General features: G+C 47.3%; 1 protein-coding gene across 1 annotated transcript in view; it reads left to right on the forward strand.

Annotated features, from left to right (window-relative positions):
- The window catches only part of LOC114354400 (laminin subunit alpha-1-like), a 108,049-nt gene that overhangs the window by 82,691 nt on the left and 4,973 nt on the right, over positions 1 to 20,385 (forward strand). Inside the window, exons 17-25 of the mRNA XM_028306770.1 lie at positions 5,786 to 5,964; positions 6,655 to 6,744; positions 7,383 to 7,554; positions 12,010 to 12,255; positions 12,886 to 13,018; positions 13,498 to 13,710; positions 14,985 to 15,493; positions 15,769 to 16,005; positions 17,582 to 17,820. Of these exons, the coding sequence (XP_028162571.1) occupies positions 5,786 to 5,964; positions 6,655 to 6,744; positions 7,383 to 7,554; positions 12,010 to 12,255; positions 12,886 to 13,018; positions 13,498 to 13,710; positions 14,985 to 15,493; positions 15,769 to 16,005; positions 17,582 to 17,820 (2,018 nt within the window). The remainder of the gene's footprint in view (positions 1 to 5,785; positions 5,965 to 6,654; positions 6,745 to 7,382; positions 7,555 to 12,009; positions 12,256 to 12,885; positions 13,019 to 13,497; positions 13,711 to 14,984; positions 15,494 to 15,768; positions 16,006 to 17,581; positions 17,821 to 20,385) is intronic.

Raw genomic sequence — 20,385 nt, forward strand, 5'->3', positions numbered from 1 at the left:
GAGTAAGTTCAATAATTCCGATATCACGATTTCATGAAGAGCCTCTAGTTCTTTGTCAATTCTTCCAGCTTGTCCAAAATGCACGGACGGCAAGGTGTGCTCTCCTGACAGCGGGCGGTGCGTGTGCCCGCCGCGTTCCCGCGGGCCGGGCTGCAAGCTGTGTGCGCCCGGGTACTACTCGCGGCCCAACACTTTAGGATGCCACGCTTGCAGGTGCGGCCCTGGTGCTGTGTCAAGTAAGTAAGCTGCCAGGATGTCCAATACCCATCTTATGTACTGCAATGTACCACAGTTAATAAAACTTTAGCTACTCAATTTCAGGTCAATTGCTCCAACTTTTTTCCACAAATCCCGAATAATTAGTAATTTGTATTCTGTTAATCTCTTCACCCAAAGAAGTTAAATAAATTGTGCTTGTGTTAGGAGTGGGTCCAGAGTGTCGAAGGTAAAATGGATCGACTAGATCAGGGGTCTCCCAAACTATGAAGCCTTGGGGCCATAATATTTTTTCGGTATGTTGCAAGGGCCATAACATTTTTATTTTTTCTGCCCACCTATGCAAACATAGGCTTTGTATTAATCTGTCGCGGGCCGGATTGATAGCAGTGGCGGGCCGGATATGGCCCGCGGGCCGTAGTTTGGAGACCCCTGGACCAGATCTTTCTGACCTCGCATCGGAAATTTGACACTGATTCTGTTTTGGGCTATAGTCGCTTATCCTGGATGCATCCTTCACGCCACTATTCCTTCCAGACCAGTGCGACCCCCAATCTGGGCAGTGCAAGTGCAAGCTGGGCTGGGTGGGCGCGGAATGCGACCGCTGCGCTGCCGGCCACTTCGGGCCTAAATGTAGACCGTGTCTCTGCCACGCGGACGGAACCAAAGACTGTGAGGACAGCGTGTGCCCGTGCGATGAGGAGGGGCGGTGTCCTTGCAAGGTAAGAAAACAAACATGGAAAAGCTTGTTCTTTTAGATCAAAAATGACGATGCTCTTGGCCTGCATCTCACCTGAAGAAAAATGATGATCAGGTTGACGGTTTCCACCTTCAGCCTGATCTTCATTTTCCATCAGACGGGATGCGAGCTTCACCCGAAATCCTGAACCAAAGAAAAACTGACAATGTTACCTGTAGGTTCGCAATTCTGTCAACAAGACCCAAATTCTACTTAACCACCATTTACGAAAAACTTCTTCCCAGATCTGCCTTTACAAGTCCACTGTGGATATTGGTCTCCCTAAGAAAATGGCATTAGCGAGCTACTGAGCCAGTTTTATTTGCTTCCAACAATTTCTCGAAACGTCCACTGTTTCACCCCAAATATCATTGTTCCACAACATCCTAATTTTCCAGGAAAACGTAGTAGGCGACAAATGCGACCAGTGCCTCGAAGGCACCTTCGGGCTCTCAGTGGCCAGCCCGTCGGGCTGCACGGCGTGCTTCTGCTTCGGGCGCGCCGCGCGCTGCACGCAGGCCGCGCTGTCCCGCGCCGCCGTGCACGCCGCCGCGCCGCAACACGTCACGTTGCTGAAGGGAGACCAGAATGTTACCGTGAGTAGCATAGTTATAGGGTTTAGGTGGTGCCTCAGATCATAGAAGGGAATAGATGTGAAACGGGGGCGTGGCGCGTGTCTCCGCGATATGCCCAGAAACGAACATCGCCCGCGACGCCAGTTTAGTCGCGATTCAGTCGTACTGAGGAAATGTTCTCCGATATTGTTGGATAATGCGTCGTAACGTGCAATAACATAAGTGAAACGAAGAACTACATGAACAATGAAGTCATTTACCACATGTAAGTATTGCAAATCCATTGGTATTTTGCTTATAAATAAAAAAAACTAAACATTTTTACGAACGAATTCAGTGCCGTGACATTTACTGCGATATCGAAATTAGTGGTGATAAAAATTCAAACACGTTGTACATTGACGATTTAGTTAGCAACCACTTTATGTCATGCGTAACTACTGCGCAATGTATTTTATTTCTTCCGATATCCACTGACGCGTGAAAATACACAGTACGGCCGCATGTGCCGGTCGTAACATAGTGCAGGGCTCGTGTTCTAATACGGTTTCCTATTATCGATAAATAGAAGTAAATTATTATTTTCTATTTTCTAATTTTGAATGAAAAAATCATGAGTTGCTTGCGATTTTTAAGTTTTTACAAAAACAATAACAATAGTAGAAGGGATTAGTAACTGTCAACTATGTAATTACTATAAGAGCTAGTTGAAAGCCTAATATAGGCATTATTTTTGATAAACATAGGCGGTACGAATTTCGCCATAATTAAAAAGTTAATGCGCGATAGTAGTTAATAATAATTACAGTGATCCTGTTATTATTATTAAAGTAAATAATAATATATTACCAATATTGTAAATACTGGTAAAAATCGCAAGTACCTACTTAACCCATGACTTTTCATACAAACTTTGTCAGTCTATAACTTCTATACTCCATCGATAACGACATTGAGCTTTGGTTGGGGTAAATTAATATAAGGTAACTTCATTTAGTCCCAATAATTAATTCTGAGTTTTTCGTCCATACAAAATGGAACTGACTCCTTTATGCAAAAATCGTTAAAGAACATAATAATAACGTATAATAATAAAAAGGTTTTCATACAAGCATTTTTTTAACCAATTTCGAGCCTTGCCCCCAGGATTTAAAGTATCGATATCTTATCGACTCCATTTTATCTTTCTTCTCTCTAATTGCTTTTTTCAAAGTGTGCGTCACGTCACGCGGCCATTGATTGGCCATAAGGCACGCCTTCTGGCCAATCACAGCACTTTTGAGCCGGTTGCACATGTTGTCGTAGACTCTCAGTCGCTTTGTTTTTACACAGTTGAATGTGTGTGTGGGAGCTGTGGTGGGGGAAATGTGGGGACACTGGTTCTCGTTGTAGTTACGCGCGACTTCATATCTATTCTCTTTCTATGATCTGAGGGTGGTGCTGAATATCTACTAGATCTCCCAAGAATCTTAGCCGACTCTCTCTTGCCGCTACACGTCACATAACATTGCAGCAGGAGATTAGAACGTCACCGTGAGCGTCATAAGATTTAGGTGCTAAATGTCTACTTATTCTTCCAAGAATCTTAGCCTACTCTCTCTTGCCGCAACACGTCTCATCACATTGCAGCAGGAGATTAGAACGTCACCGTGAGCGTCATATGGTTTAGGTGCTAAATGTCTACTTATTCTTCCAAGAATCTTAGCCTGATCTCTCCCCCGCCGCAAGACGTCACATTGCTCAAAGGGGATCAGAACGTTACTGTGAGTAAAGGTGCCGGTAAAGGCACCTTCGGTCTCTCAGCGGCCAGCCCGTCGGGCTGCACGGCGTGCTTCTGCTTCGGGCGCGCCGCGCGCTGCACGCAGGCCGCGCTCTCCCGCGCCGCCGTGCACGCCGCCGCGCCGCAACACGTCACGTTGTTGAGGGGAGACCAGAATGTTACCGTGAGTATGTTAGGGCTTAGGTGCTGCTTAATATCTACTACATTCTGGTCTGTGACCACGTAGAATTTTGTCCAATGACACATTCACTGCACACTCACTGCAGCAATATAATTACGCACGAGCGATAAGGATGGGTAGCTTGGGGTCATTGGACAAAATTCTACGTGCTCACGGACCGGGCTTTAGATCTCCCAAGAATCTTAGCCTACTCTTTTTTGCCGCTACACTTCACATACCTACCATTGCAGCAGGAGATTAAAACGTCACCGTGAGCGTCATATGGTTTAGGTGCTAAATGTCTACTTATTCTTCCAAGAATCTTAGCCTGATCTCTCCTCCGCCGCAAGACATCACATTGCTCAAGGGGGACCAGAACGTTAATGTGAGTATGGCAGGGCATAGTAGGTGACAGATAGACCAGTGCTTTGAAGGCACCTTCGGGCTGTCAGCGGCTGCACGCAGGCCGCGCTGTCCCGCGCCGCCGTGCACGCCGCCGCGCCGCAACACGTCACGTTGCTGAAGGGAGACCAGAATGTTACCGTGAGTATTATAGAGTTAAGTTGCGGGTATTCTTCCAAGAATTTTAGGCCGTTTTCTGACATGTCGGCATATCGGCATACTAGGTTGAGGTCTGTGCCGCGCCGCTACCACACATGCCGCGCCAATCAGGAACGCGCCATTAAAATATAGGTGCTCGGTAAGTTTTCGGTACAGCGTATACCGAGCGTGCTGATGTCGTGCCGCTGTCGAGCCAACAAGTCAGAAAACGGCCTTAGGCCGCGCTCTCCCGCCGTTCGCACCATCAACACCACACGTTGCTGCGGGGAAACCAGAATGTCACTGTGAGTATCATAGGGTTTAGGTGCTGCTGAATGCCTATTATATTATCTTCCATGACTCATAGGCTGGGCTATCCCGAGCCGCAAAAGGTCACGCCGCTGAAAGGGAACCAGAAAGTGAGCGTGAGTACCATAGGTAAGTTGCTGGTGTAGGTCTATCAATTCCTCCAACAATCTTAGCCTGCCCTCTTCCACACAATACGCCAGACTGCTCATAAGAGGACCAGAATGTTACTGTGAGCATAAGAGTTTAGTTGCTGGTGGAGGTCTACCAATTTTTCCAGCAAGCTTCAACGTCTTTAGTCAGCTCACTAATTCTTTACTAGCTATAGAAGTATCATACGCCTGAGCACGACGCCAACCGTTCCTGCACTGTAATTTTAATCTCTAGTAACTTGTATTGAGTATCATTTTAATTCCACAGATGGACATAGACAAACCCTTCACCATCCACCCTCAACACCCAGACACAACCATCTCTCTCCCCTGGCCGCCTGTCCCCGTCTACGTGGCGTTGGACAGGCGGTTCCTGGGCGACCGTGTGACGTCATACGGGGGCGCTATGCGGTTTACGGTGGAAGAGGAAGGGGGTGAAGAGCTACCGGTGGATACCATGGCGCTGTTCCCGCTAGTCAAGATTGAAGGGAACGGGATCGTGCTGAATCATTATCAGGTGAGATATAGATTTTTGAGCTGTCAAAACGCGATTCTTCCATAGATTTTGTGGCAAAGAGGATTTAACCGCCTCTGTGGTCTAGTGGTAAGACCACCTGCTTCAGACGCAGAGGTCCCGGGTTCGATTCCCAGTGGGGGCAGATTTTTTTGTTCGGTTTGGTTGGTGGTAGGGCTTGTTCTAAGTCCGCCTGGCTAGCTACCACCATCTTACCTATGTCTGTCGCCATAACAACAATGTTAAAAGCATTGTTGTGTTCCGGCAGTTAGAGGTAAGATAGCCAGTTCCTCCGTGGTTGAGGATTCCGGGTGAAGCTCGCTTCCACCTTTGGCCTGATCATCACTTACCATCAGGTGAGATACAGGCCAAGAGCTTCCTCGTTGTGGAAAAAAAAATATTAAAAAGACCCAGCTCGGTCTTTTTTTCTAGTAATCCTCTTTGCCACAAAATCAATTGCCTAACTAATTACTAAGATCGAATCGTACATTAAATTGAAAACTAACTTTATATTCAGAGTCAGATGGAAATGTTTTGATAGTGGAATTGAGTACTCAATTATTTTTAGACACAAAAGGCTGATTTTAGTGTCACGCGGACTGTCAGTGCGGATCGCTCCGCACAGCCGATCTGTATGAACTGCTAGGGAGCGGAGCGGTTCTTCCGGACCGCATTACTCTAAAACGCTGGTCCGCGTGACGCTAAAACCAGCCTTACTGTAGATAGAGAGTATCCATATCACCAGCCACCACCTCCTTACCCTCTTGCCATGCTATTTTTTAATTAATTTTCTTATTTGTCAGCGAGTACCAGCGCTGAACGGTACATACGCGGTGCGTCTCCACGAATCCCTATGGGAAGTCCGAGGACAAGGAGCGCTTGCTACTAGACCCGCCATCATGGCCGCTCTTCAGAACGTGGAACGAATACTACTCCGGGTCACCACCAGGGCGCCGACTTACTATGACCACGTGCACGCCTTGTAAGTACAGAACATAAACTGGGCGCCTCTACGAGTCGCTATGGGAGGTCCGAGGACAGGGAGCCCTCGCCACCAGACCCGCCATCATGGCTGCTCTACAGAACGTGGAACGAATACTACTCCGAGTCACCACCAGAGCGCCGACTTATTACGACCACGTGCACGCCTTGTAAGTAGGAGTAGGATACATACTAAGTATGGAAACATTGCATTTAACTAGTCTAGGGAACCCTTAAAGCTGGTTTTAGTGTCACGCGGACCTTCCGGTGGGGACCGGCTCCGCACGGCCAATCTGCATGAACTTCTAGGGAGCGTTTTAGAGTAATGCAGTTCATACAGATCGGCTGTGCGGAGCGATCCGCACTGACAGTCCGCGTGACACTAAAACCAACCTAACAGATTTCAAGCTCAGGCTACTCGTTGAAGAACATTTCTCTTATCACTCAGGAACTCAAATTGGCAGTTGGACTATGATGACTTCAGAAATCTAATTAATTATGTTTGAAACGCTACCATGATGTCCTCGAGGTAAGAGAGATGCCACAAGGGCGTTGACGTTTGTGTGCGTCTCTCTTACTCTCTGTTCATGTGGCATCTCTCTTACTGTTCCATGATCATGTTATCAAAGTACGATCAAGCAAGTGAAGGTGATTTATTAAAACGTTTTCATCACCATTGTTTTATCGCCAGGCTTCTCAACGTGTCCCTAGACACCGCCATCCCCGGCCTGAGCCGGTCAGAGCCGGCGCTCGGCGTGGAGCTGTGCGAGTGCTCTGAGCGGTAAGTCAAAGAAACTATTAAAACTTTACAAAAATGTCTAATGTGTCTTAAGAAAACAGTGTGCTTACCATGAGTTTACGTTAGGTGTGCTCGCTAGCGACTGCGTAAAAAAATGACATTAATTGTATGACATATTGTGCAGCGCCCCTAGCGGCTACTTTAAAGAAACAAAATCTTCATAGAGATTTTTGGCGTACTCGCTAGCGAGCACACCTAACGTAAACTCATGGTAGGTAGGCAGATGTTACGCCTAGATGGATACTTTTCATACAAGTAAGCGCATCTAACATACCTACACTTTCAAAATTTTCACTAGTGTTTGAATTTGCCCACTGTCAGGTCAGAACGGACAGAGTAAATACAAATGAGTAGGTCATCTTCATAGAAACGCACCAAGCGCGGTTTGTATGTGAGCGCGCCAATAGGCGCAACTCCACCCCGCTAATCCCCGCAAAATTTTGTCAGTGTGTGCGTGCACGCCGCATACGTATTGGCGCGCTCACATACAAACCGCGCTCGGTGCGTTTCTATGAAGATGACCTAGTTAGTCATTTGTATTTACTCTGGTATGGAGAAACTGAGCCAAATATGGTTGTTTTTGCTCTTCTTTGGTTATAAAAATAAAAGGAAACTTACAGGTACTCAGCACCGTCTTGCCAAGAACCTGCCATTGGCTTCTGGATGCCCCGGCAGCGGGTCCACATAGTCAACGTGGCGGGGACTATCGTCATTAACTTAGAAGGGGACGCGCAGCCTTGCAGGTGCAATGGCAGGGCTGACAAGTGTGACCCGAAGACTGGAGCTTGCTTGGTACGTACCTAGTTGATGCTTAGGTCTAAGGCAAAAGTGTTTCTGTGAGACTAAAATCTAGGAGACGGCTGCAGATACATCCAGAAAAGGCACACATAAGTATGACAAAGAAATGTAGCTGGTATAAAGAATAGTGGTAGTAAGTCTCCTAGTGCTACTCGGCGTTGTCGTGCCAGGAACCCGCCATAGGTTTCTGAAGTACAANGGGGCGGGGCGCTTCGCTGTAGGTAATTATCGGATGTACCGCGCGGAGTGAGCCAGGCCTGGTTAGAGGTAAGATAGATAGTTCCTTCGTGGTTGAGGATTCCGGGTGAAGCTCGCTTCCACCTTCGGCCTGATCATCACTTACCATCAGGTGAGATACAGGCCAAGAGCTTCCTCGTTGTGGAAAAAAAATATTAAAAAGACCCAGCTCGGTCTTTTTTTTTTCTAGTAATCCTCTTTGCCACAAAATCAATTACCCAACTAGCTACTAAGATCGAATCATACATTCAATTGAAAACTAACTTGATATTCAGAGTCAGATTGAAATGTTTTGTTAATGGTATTGACTACTCAATTATTTTTAGACACATTTACTGTAAGTAGAGTGTATCCATATCACCAGCCACCACCTCCTTACCCTCTTGTCATGGTGTTTTTTTGATGTTATTTTTATATTTCACAGCGAGTACCAGCGCTGAACGGTACATACGCGGTGCGCCTCCACGAATCACTATGGGAAGTCCGAGGACAAGGAGCGCTCGCTACCAGACCCGCCATCATGGCCGCTCTACAGAACGTGGAACGAATACTACTCCGGGTCACCACCAGGGCGCCGACTTACTACGACCACGTGCACGCCTTGTAAGTAGGAGTAGGATACATACTAAGTATGGAAACATTGCCTTTAACTAGTCTAGGGAACCCTTAAAGCTGGTTTTAGTGTCACGCGGACCTTCCGGTGCGGACCGGCTCCGCACGGCCAATCTGCATGAACTTCTAGGGAGCGTTTTAGAGTAATGCAGTTCATACAGATCGGCTGTGCGGAGCGATCCGCACTGACAGTCCGCGTGACACTAAAACCAGCCTAACAGTTTCAAGCTCAGGCTACTCGTTGAAGAACATTTCTCTTATCACTCAGGAACTCAAATTGGCAGTTGGACTATGATGACTTCAGAAATCTTATTTAATTAATGTTTGAAACTCTACCATGATGTCCTCGAGGTATAAGAGATGCCACACGGGCGTTGACGTTTGTGTGCGTCTCTCTTACTCTCTGTCCATGTGGCATCTTTCATACTGTTCCATGATTATGTCATTAAAGTACGATCAAGCAAGTGATGGTTCAAATTCAAATTCAAATTCAAATAATTTATTTGTGAAACACAGGTAAGCAGTATGATGTACAAACAAGATATGTGTTCAAGCCGTGATCAGCCTTGTCGGCATACAAATGTTAAAGCGTGATTTTAAGTATAATATTATGTTAAAGAAAAGTAATAATGAGCAAATTAAATGTCAAAATCATAAATGTCAGTTAAATAAATTGCAAGATTAAAATAAATTAATGCAGGGCAGTCAATCGGATATTAGAGTCAATGTTGTCAAGGAAGAAATTGTAGAAAAACTTTATTTAAATTGTAGGAACTCATGTACTGAATAAAAACTGTTACTGACCAAAAATATAAATAGCTTTTGTTTAAAGATTGAGATATCAGTGCACTCTTTAATATGATTAGGTATTTTATTATAAATTTTCGGAGCCATAGCAAAAACACCCATGTCGTAGAGGGCTGTCTTATATGACACACATCCATCAACGGCTATAAGAATATTGCGATTACGCGATCTCGGTATTATTTTAAACAGGGAAGGGTTATGTCTAATAAATAGAGCCAGCTCAAATATATAAAGGCATGGCATAGTCAATATTTTTAAATTTTGAAAATGAGGTTTGCAACTGTCAGTTCTCTTCAAGCCACACATAGCACGTATACACTTTTTTTGACACCTAAATACTCTATCCCAGTTAGTAGCATTTCCCCAAAAGATTATGGCGTACCTCAATCTGGAAGCTACGAAGCCATGGTAAGACGTGACCAACGCAGGGAGATTTACTTTTTTTGATAAGTGGTAAAGACTGTATGATGACTGGGAAAGTTTCTTACACACAAAATCTATATGACTTTGCCATTTTAAATTGCTATCTATATGTAGACCCAAGAATTTTACGGTTTCAGTTGAATCCACTACTTTGCCACTATGCACTATGGGTAAATTGAGAGTCCGTTCCGTTCTTTGCTTAAATTCCATAATTTTAGTTTTGTCTATATTTATAACCAAATTATTACTTTGCAACCATTCAATTATAGAAACTAAGCCGTTATTAATATCTTCTTTGTTGTCAAATACGGCTGTACAATCATCTGCAAACAGAATCATAGGATAATTAATAGCCTTTGGAATGTCATTTATAGTAATAATGAGCAAATTAAATGTCAAAATCATAAATGTCAGTTAAATAAATTGCAAGATTAAAATAAATTAATGCAGGGCAGTCAATCGGATATTAGAGTCAATGTTGTCAAGGAAGAAATTGTAGAAAAACTTTATTTAAATTGTAGGAACTCATGTACTGAATAAAAACTGTTACTGACCAAAAATATAAATAGCTTTTGTTTAAAGATTGAGATATCAGTGCACTCTTTAATATGATTAGGTATTTTATTATAAATTTTCGGAGCCATAGCAAAAACACCCATGTCGTAGAGGGCTGTCTTATATGACACACATCCATCAACGGCTATAAGAATATTGCGATTACGCGATCTCGGTATTATTTTAAACAGGGAAGGGTTATGTCTAATAAATAGAGCCAGCTCAAATATATAAAGGCATGGCATAGTCAATATTTTTAAATTTTGAAAATGAGGTTTGCAACTGTCAGTTCTCTTCAAGCCACACATAGCACGTATACACTTTTTTTGACACCTAAATACTCTATCCCAGTTAGTAGCATTTCCCCAAAAGATAATGGCGTACCTCAATCTGGAAGCTACGAAGCCATGGTAAGACGTGACCAACGCAGGGAGATTTACTTTTTTTGATAAGTGGTAAAGACTGTATGATGACTGGGAAAGTTTCTTACACACAAAATCTATATGACTTTGCCATTTTAAATTGCTATCTATATGTAGACCCAAGAATTTTACGGTTTCAGTATGGTGATCTATTTGAAGGTAATACAATATCATTGTCCTCATCGCCAGGCTCCTCAACGTGTCTCTCGACACAGCCATCCCCGGCCTGAGCCGGTCAGAGCCGGCCCTCGGCGTGGAACTGTGCGAGTGCTCTGAGCGGTAAGACAAAGAAACTAGTAAAACTTTACAAATTGTCTAATCTTTCAAGAAAACAGATGTTACGCCTAGATGGATACTTTTCATACAAGTAAGCGCATCTTACGTACCTACATTTTCAAAGTTTTCATTAGTGTTTGAATTTGCCCACTGTCAGAAGGTATGGACAGAGTAAATACAAATGAGTAGGTCATCTTCATAGAAACGCACCGAGCGCGGTTTGTATGTGAGCGCGCCAATAGGCGCAACTCCACCCCGCTAATCCCCGCTAAATTTTGTCAGTGTGTGCGTGCACGCCGCATACGTATTGGCGCGCTCACATACAAACCGCGCTCGGTGCGTTTCTATGAAGATGACCTAGTTAGTCATTTGTATTTACTCTGGTATGGAGAAACTGAGCCAAATATGGTTGTTTTTGCTCTTCTTTGGTTATAAAAATAAAAGGAAACTTACAGGTACTCAGCACCGTCGTGCCAAGAACCTGCCATTGGCTTCTGGATGCCCCGGCAGCGGGTGCACATCGTCAACGTGGCGGGGACTATCGTCATCAACTTAGAAGGGGACGCGCAGCCGTGCAGGTGCAATGGCAGGGCTGACAAGTGTGATCCGAGGACTGGAGCTTGCTTGGTGAGTATTGATTGGACTTATTGCAAGATACAGCTACGGATACATCCAGAAATGATTGATATTGAGTATTGAATTGGCATAGCCACATTCTTTCGGTTGAAACGATGGCCACATAAGTATGATAAATAGATTCAGCTGGCTGGCATAAGGGATGGTGTGGCAACTTCTAGGATATGAAGTAGACCATGCAAGCAGCTGTCTAAATTATAATTCCTTATTTTTAATACAATAAAGAGGTAACAAATGTAGATAACGTGTGAGTTGGTCTTTTGGCGCTGGTATCGCAGCAACTAGGACTTGTGTGGGGCTATGTAATTTTAGAATTAGACCCTACTTTTAGTGTGCTCAATGATGTCGTCGCCAAATGTCGTCCACTGTTAGACAAAGCTTTCCCCGAGTGGGGACACCACAATGTCTCATTCCTCAACCCATCCAAATCATGAATGTGCCACGTATCTGTTACTTATTTTCTTATCACTTCACCCACCAGAACTGCACGGGCGGCACGGGCGGTCCCACGTGTGCAGTATGCGCGGAAGGCTACTTCGGCTCGCCCGAGACAGGCTGCCAGGCCTGCCCCTGTCCTGACCGCGCCAACAACTTCGCGTCGGCGTGTGCTATGAGTGGCGGCCGGCTGCAGTGCTTGTGTAAACCTGGTAAGCTATGTCTAGTGTTATACACAGTGCCAGGGATATGTGAACTGGGCTACTTCGGGTCGCCTGAGACAGGCTGCCAGGCCTGCCCCTGTCCTGATCGCGCTAATAACTTCGCGTCGGCGTGTGCTATGAGTGGCGGCCGGCTGCAGTGCTTGTGTAAACCTGGTGAGCTATGTTCAGTGTTATACAAGTGCCAGGGATATGTGAACTGGGCTACTTCGGGTCGCCCGAGACAGGCTGCCAGGCCTGCCCCTGTCCTGACCGCGCTAATAACTTCGCGTCGGCGTGTGCTATGAGTGGCGGCCGGCTGCAGTGCTTGTGCAAACCTGGTAAGCTATGTCTAGTGTTATACACAGTGCCAGGGATATGTGTGCTGAGGCTACTTCGGCTCGCCCGAGACAGGCTGCCAGGCCTGCCCCTGTCCTGTGCACCTACCATGAGTTTACGTTAGGTGTGCTCGCTAGCGAGTACCTCAAAAATCTCTATGAATATTTTGTTTCTTGAAAGTAGCCGCTAGGGGCGCTGCACAATATGTCATACAATTAATGTCATTTTTTTACGTAGTCGCTAGCGAGCACACCTAACGTCAACTCATGGTAAGCACACTGATCGCGCTAATAACTTTGCGTCGGCGTGTGCTATGAGTGGCGGCCGGCTGCAGTGCTTGTGTAAACCTGGTGAGCTATGTTCAGTGTTATTTGCAATGCTAGGGATATGTGGGCAGACGCTACTTCGGCTCGCCTGAGACAGGCTGCCAGGCCTGCCCCTGTCCTGACCGCGCTAATAACTTCGCGTCGGCGTGTGCTATGAGTGGCGGCCGGCTGCAGTGCTTGTGTAAACCTGGTGAGCTATGTTTCATGGATAAGACCCGATTTCCACCAAAAGCAGAGAGAAGAGGAGAATTCAAATAGTTCTGTAATCAGAACCTTCTTGCTCAGACACTTGAGAACTGCCTGGTAACTGAAGAATGTCGAGGGTTTACTGATGGATTGATTTGTGATTGATCTGCAGTCCTGATTCTTGTATTTAGAGACATGGTTTTTAGTTTGTCAGTTACTACTTCATCAGTATGTAGCTATCTTACAAGAAAGTGACGGCATTAAAGAAGTGAGAAAATCTCGGTGAATACTCAATATTCAATAGTTTATTGCTTCCATAATGTTTACAAAAGGTGTTATTGGTATTGAATAAACGATCGTTTAATCTTTTAATATCATTATTAATTAAACCAAGGGCTTGGTGTCACGACTATTACCGCTCGTAGCCACACGGGTCGTATACACGTGTACCTTTTGGTTGAAATAACTTTAACCTATTTCTAGGCTACACGGGCCCAGAGTGCGAATGGTGCGCCACCGGCTACTACCGCTCCCCAGACGGCGGCTGCTTGCCTTGCGGCTGCGACGCGAGGGGTGCAGCGGGCGCGGCGTGCGACGCGCGTGGCCGGTGCCGATGTCGCGCACGCGCTACTGGGGACAAGTGCAGCCGATGTCGAACACGCGGCGAGCATATGGATGAGAGTGGTGTTTGTACACGTGAGTATTATACACCTTGCTACAGGATCAAATTAGAAACTAAGTACCTATATAAAGCCTGGTCTGTGAGCACGTAGAATTTCGTCCAATGACCCCAAGCTACCCATCCTTATCGCTCGCGCGTAATTATGTTGCTGTCGCGCTCGCACACTCACTGCGGGTGCCAGCAATATAATTACGCGCGAGCAGCAATATAATTACGCGCGAGCGATAAGGATGGGTAGCTTGGGGTCATTGGACAAAATTCTACGTGCTCACAGACCAGACTATAGATATGAGCACGCGGCTTGCGGCTGCGACGCGCACGGCCGGGCGGTGCCGCGCGCGAGGCGAGCATATGGACGAGATTGGCGTCTGTACACGTGAGTACACACCTTGCTGCAGGGTCAATTAGAAATTATCTAGATATGAGTACGTGGCTTGTGGGTGAGACATGCGTGGGTCTGCGAGCGCGGCGTGCAACGCGCGCGGGCGGTGCCGGTGTCGTGAACGCGCTACTGGGGACAAGTGTAGTCGATGCCGCGCGCGAGGCGAGCATATGGACGAGAGTGGTGTTTGTACACGTGAGTATACACCTTGCTGCAGGGTCAAATTAGAAACTGTCTAAAGCCCGGTCTGTGAGCACGTAGAATTTTGTCCAATGACCCCAAGCGCGTCCTGTCGCGCTCGCACACTCACTGCTGCCGCCCGTCGCACAGTCGCGACAGCAATATAATTACGCGCGAGCCGCGAGAGCGGAGCATGGGGTCATTGCTGTCGCGACTGTGCGACGGGCGCCCGCAGTGAGTGTGCGAGCGCGACAGCAACATAATTACGCGCGAGCAATAAGGATGGGTAGCTTGGGGTCATTGGACAAAATTATACGTGCTCGGAGACCGGGCTTTAGATATAAGCACGCGGCTTGCGGCTGCGACGCGCGAGGGGCGGCGGGCGCGGCGTGCGACGCGCGCGGGCGGTGTATGTGTCGTGCACGCGCTACTGGCGACAAGTGTAGTCGATGCCGCGCGCGAGGCGAGCATATGGACGAGAGTGGTGTTTGTACACGTGAGTGTATCTGTACTTATCGTTGTATTTTCATGTGACGCAGAGATGCAACCAAATAGGCATACGTCTTATGACGTCTTCATTGAATTGGCCCTTCCACATTGTTTGTGACATAATTCCAAATGACAACTTTATGCATTTCCCTCATCAGAAGAAGCCAGGAACTCTGGATGCATAAGGCGAATAGAGGTTTAATTATTTTCACTCATTCAAATTTATTTTTATTACAGCTTGCGACAACTGCACTCTAACCTTATTGGAGTCCGTCGAATTTCTATCCAAAGACCTACGGACCCGAGCAGACCCCACCGAACTGAGTCGCATCCCTAAGCCCTTCCCGGCGTTGCTAGAATTCGCCCACAACACTTCTCAACTGCAGACATCTCTACACCACCTCGCCGAAGACCTTCAGAACACCAACAGCATTGAACCTGCCATCAAGAACTTGGAAGAAAGAGAACACCAGTTATTCACAGAAGCAAACAGACTGAAAAGCGAGGCTATTAGAAGAGGAGACGAGTCTTACTCCCTTAGCTTGGAAAGCATGAGTGGTCTAGAAGAAGTGCTGAAGCAAAGAAGAAAACTAGGGGAACAAGTGGCAGCATTAGATGACTTCGCTCGGGGTGAGAAGCATCTGTCAGCGCATAGAGCCTTGAAGGAAGCGAAGCATCTCATGAGGAAGATAAAGGACGTCAAGCTGATCGACTATCTAGCAGGAGCCGCTGATGTTTTTGATACGGTAAGTCATACCTACATTTGTAGGTTCCACTGCACTCTGCAATTTTTCATCATGATGTGTTTAACCGTTGATTTTTTCTCTAACCTTGTATATTTTCTTTGATCACCCCGGTTTTAGAAGAGGCTCCATTTTCTTCGCTAACGGCGCAATGGTCTTTTTGTGGCCGAGGAGTGTCAGTCGTTTCATGACGACCAGTCTCATGCTAATGTTTAATTATGACTTCGTTACAACCCTACGATAGACTAAGAAAATTTACTCATTTGTTTCGACACCAGGCCACCCTCCAATCAACAGCCGTCCAGGAGTACGACTATCGGTTAGAGGACGTTCAGCGACGCGTGCGCAAGCTCCAAGCAGCACTAGAGGAGTGGGAGCGCCGCGCCGACGACGTGCCGACACTAGGGGGCGCCGCGTGGGCCGCGGGGGACGCGCTCGCCGCGCTCGACGCCCGCGCGCGGCCCCGCCTCGCCGCGGTCCGAGACACAGCGCTGCGCTGCCGCCTGCTGCTGGAGGTGAGACACTACAGGCGGCGCTGGAGGAGTGGGAGCGACGCGCCGACACTAGGGGGCGCCGCGTGGGCCGCGGGGGACGCGCTCGCCGCGCTCGACGCCCGCGCGCGGCCCCGCCTCGCCGCGGTCCGAGACACAGCGCTGCGCTGCCGCCTGCTGCTGGAGGTGAGACACTACAGGCGGCGCTGGAGGAGTGGGAGCGACGCGCCGACACTAGGGGGCGCCGCGTGGGCCGCGGGGGACGCGCTCGCCGCGCTCGACGCCCGCGCGCGGCCCCGCCTCGCCGCGGTCCGAGACACAGCGCTGCGCTGCCGCCTGCTGCTGGAGGTGAGACACTACAGGCGGCGCTGGAGGAGTGGGAGCGACGCGCCGACACTAGGGGGCGCCGCGTGGGCCGCGGGGGACGCGCTCGCCGCGCTCGACGCCCGCGCGCGGCCCCGCCTCGCCGCGGTCCGAGACACAGCGCTGCGCTGCCGCCTGCTGCTGGAGGTGAGACACTACAGGCGGCGCTGGAGGAGTGGGAGCGACGCGCCGACACTAGGGGGCGCCGCGTGGGCCGCGGGGGACGCGCTCGCCGCGCTCGACGCCCGCGCGCGGCCCCGCCTCGCCGCGGTCCGAGACACAGCGCTGCGCTGCCGCCTGCTGCTGGAGGTGAGACACTACAGGCGGCGCTGGAGGAGTGGGAGCGACGCGCCGACACTAGGGGGCGCCGCGTGGGCCGCGGGGGACGCGCTCGCCGCGCTCGACGCCCGCGCGCGGCCCCGCCTCGCCGCGGTCCGAGACACAGCGCTGCGCTGCCGCCTGCTGCTGGAGGTGAGACACTACAGGCGGCGCTGGAGGAGTGGGAGCGACGCGCCGACACTAGGGGGCGCCGCGTGGGCCGCGGGGGACGCGCTCGCCGCGCTCGACGCCCGCGCGCGGCCCCGCCTCGCCGCGGTCCGAGACACAGCGCTGCGCTGCCGCCTGCTGCTGGAGGTGAGACACTACAGGCGGCGCTGGAGGAGTGGGAGCGACGCGCCGACACTAGGGGGCGCCGCGTGGGCCGCGGGGGACGCGCTCGCCGCGCTCGACGCCCGCGCGCGGCCCCGCCTCGCCGCGGTCCGAGACACAGCGCTGCGCTGCCGCCTGCTGCTGGAGGTGAGACACTACAGGCGGCGCTGGAGGAGTGGGAGCGACGCGCCGACACTAGGGGGCGCCGCGTGGGCCGCGGGGGACGCGCTCGCCGCGCTCGACGCCCGCGCGCGGCCCCGCCTCGCCGCGGTCCGAGACACAGCGCTGCGCTGCCGCCTGCTGCTGGAGGTGAGACACTACAGGCGGCGCTGGAGGAGTGGGAGCGACGCGCCGACGACTCGGAGACGATAAACAAAATCTGTTATAATAATATGCGAGTTGCTAAAACTTCGACACCGCGATGCAACTTAACACAGCAACATCTATTGACAATCTTGCGAATTTTATGAACTAGAATCTACGGAACGTAACTTATTGGCTGGATATTGACTTTTCAGTCTATTCTCACAATGATACTCTCAAAGTAACATTGCAACCACTAATCCTCATCAATCATTTCCACCCGCAGGACATCAGCTCCCTCTCAGCCACCAACTTAACAGACGAGATCACATCTGCCCTACTGGTGGGGCAGACACTAGCTGTGCGAGCCCCGGGCGCGGCGGCCGAACTTGCTTCCCTCGCGAAAGCTGCAGAAGAGAAGGAGGGCATCCTCTACAACCTGACTCCAGCCTACAGAAGAAAGTACTTGGAGCCTGTGGAGAGACACGTGGCTGAGCTGAGTGAGAAGGCCAAGCAGTACAAAATGTAAGTTTTAGTTGATACTGATCACGACAGGTACAGTTGCTCACAGAGCATGAGACGCAGGCTTCACTGGCGAGGGCTGCAGAAGAGAAGGAGGGCATCCTCTATAACCTGACTCCAGCCTACAGAAGAAAGTACCTGGAGCTTGTGGAGAGACACGTGGCTGAGCTGAGCGAGAAGCTTTTAACTTCTGATTTGGTTAGTGAATTGGCTATTTCGAAGAATTTACAAGGAGATTTAAATCAGAAGATAGCAATACTACAGTTCACACTAAAAAGAGAGGTAGGGCCGCAGAGAGCGAGATAGATATAAGTAGGTATTTGACTCAAGTTTTTGTTCCAACTCTGCCCTCCATCCTTATCTTTAGCTTCATGGTAGTGACGTGCTAATATCTAGACTTACAGATTACATACTTAAATACTAGTAGAAATGACTCGCATACATAAATTGGAATAACTTGGATTGACCAGTCCCCGAAAGCAGCGCCTGTTCACAGACATGACGAGTGAACCAGCCATCGCTTCACTCGACCATATAAGAGGGAATGTAACGACCCGCCTCACTACGCCACCACCCCAGAGACATTTTAGTGAGAATGACAATACCAAGTTATCTCTTAGAGAAAAAAAAAACTAATAATAAAGCTAAGTAACAGTCCAGATTGAGAAGCATGACACTATAACATTTTAGAAAATTAGATTAGTTTATACATTACTTTTCATAGCACGATTTTAATTCTTTTTAGTGCGAGCATGAGAGCACCATAATCCTACTCCCAGGATGACTTATCATTAAGAAAATCTCGAGTTGTATAATAGGCTTTTTTAAGCATGTGATCTTTAACTATACCTTTAAATTTATTGTACGGTAGCTCTTTATATTTATCAGGGACTTTGTTATAAAAATGGATACCTTGTCCCATAAAGGTGGCAAACACTTTATTAAGTCTAAAAGCGGGTATAGCCAATTTATTTTTATTTCTAGTATTGATTTGGTGAATATCACTTTTCTTTTTGAATTCATTAATATTTTGTTGAATAAATAGAATACAGTTTAAGATGTATTGTGAAGCGGCCGTGAGAATGCCAATTTCTTTAAACAATTCTCTAAGGGACGCTCTTGCTTTCATTTTATACAAGTATCTTATGGCACGTTTTTGCAGAATAAATATTGTTTCAAAATCTGCAGCTTTGCCCCATAGCATGATTCCATATGACATTAGGCTATGAAAGTAGCTAAAGTAGACTAAGCGAGCTGTTGAAACATCGGTTAATGACCGTATCCTTTTTATTGCAAAAGCCGCTGAGCTGAGCTTTCCCGCCAGAGTTTCTATATGGGAGCCCCACTGGAGTTTTGAATCCAGGGTAATTCCCAGAAATACAGTAGATTCTACCAGATCGATTGCATTATTATTAAGTTCTATTTGGGTACTAACTGTTTTTACGTTAGGCAAAGAGAATTTTATACATTTTGTTTTCTTTGCATTCAGTTGTAGATTATTTGTAGTTTTAGTGCGATGGCCAAGTCAATATTTTATGTAAAACGTTAAAGATTTCCTGGCCTGGACTTGGTATTACATGGATCTCACAACTTTTTACCGTAGAACAACTGAGTTGCGAGACTTGGTTTTTTTGACAAGTATTGTTTTTGATGGGATTAACCCTTTATAGTAGGGAATTTAGTGCAATGATTTGTATGGAGACCCCTCCACTTTGGTATAGAAGGCTCATTTTTGCACCAGTTGTTCTTTGGGTGCTCTTGAGTAGATTTCCGTCGGTAGACATCGGGAGCCCCCCCTGTGGTAGCAGGGGGAGGGGGGGCAAGTTTCCTTCTGCCGCGCTTCTTTTTAAGGCCCATATCTTCAAAACTATGGGTATTAGGGCAAGTGTGGTGTCATTTTCGGATAATTAAAGGATGGCGAATTCATTTCTAGAACAAACTTTTTGCCTTTACATACAAAAAAATAGAAATATGGAGTAAAATTCACAAAAACCAAAAAGTATTTTTTTAAATAAACGTCGCTTACTTTTAAACCACTGGAGATAATCTAATAAAAAAAATATGTACTGAAAGCTACATTTATCAGGATTATAAATATATACCATTGTATGGTACTTTTTTCGAAAAAAGTAGGTGAAAAAAATTTTTTCTTCAGGACACAGCGGGCGAATTTTAATGCGCGTCGGAAAAAATATTTATTTTATCCATGAATTTATACTATTTGGTTCATAAGCAAGTAAAGATTATTATTTTAGAATTTATTTAGAGTTCCTGGCACATCATGCTACCATGATTTGTATTTTTTCTTCAATTAATTTTGAACTCTATGTGTAAGACATAAGGTTGAAAATAGTTTAAATACATTGTATTATTGAAAATATCATAAGAAGAAAGCACTAAACAAAGAACTTGAATTTGTCTAAACGTCTAATGCTTATTATTATTATTTGAACTCTATGTGTAAGACATAAGGTTGAAAATAGTTTAAATACATTGTATTATTGAAAATATCATAAGAAGAAAGCACTAAACAAAGAACTTGAATTTGTCTAAACGTCTAATGCTTAT

This window comes from Ostrinia furnacalis, unplaced genomic scaffold (assembly GCF_004193835.3).
Source record: "Ostrinia furnacalis isolate ACB-3 unplaced genomic scaffold, ASM419383v2 OfSCF2049, whole genome shotgun sequence".
Lineage (NCBI taxonomy): Eukaryota > Metazoa > Arthropoda > Insecta > Lepidoptera > Crambidae > Ostrinia > Ostrinia furnacalis.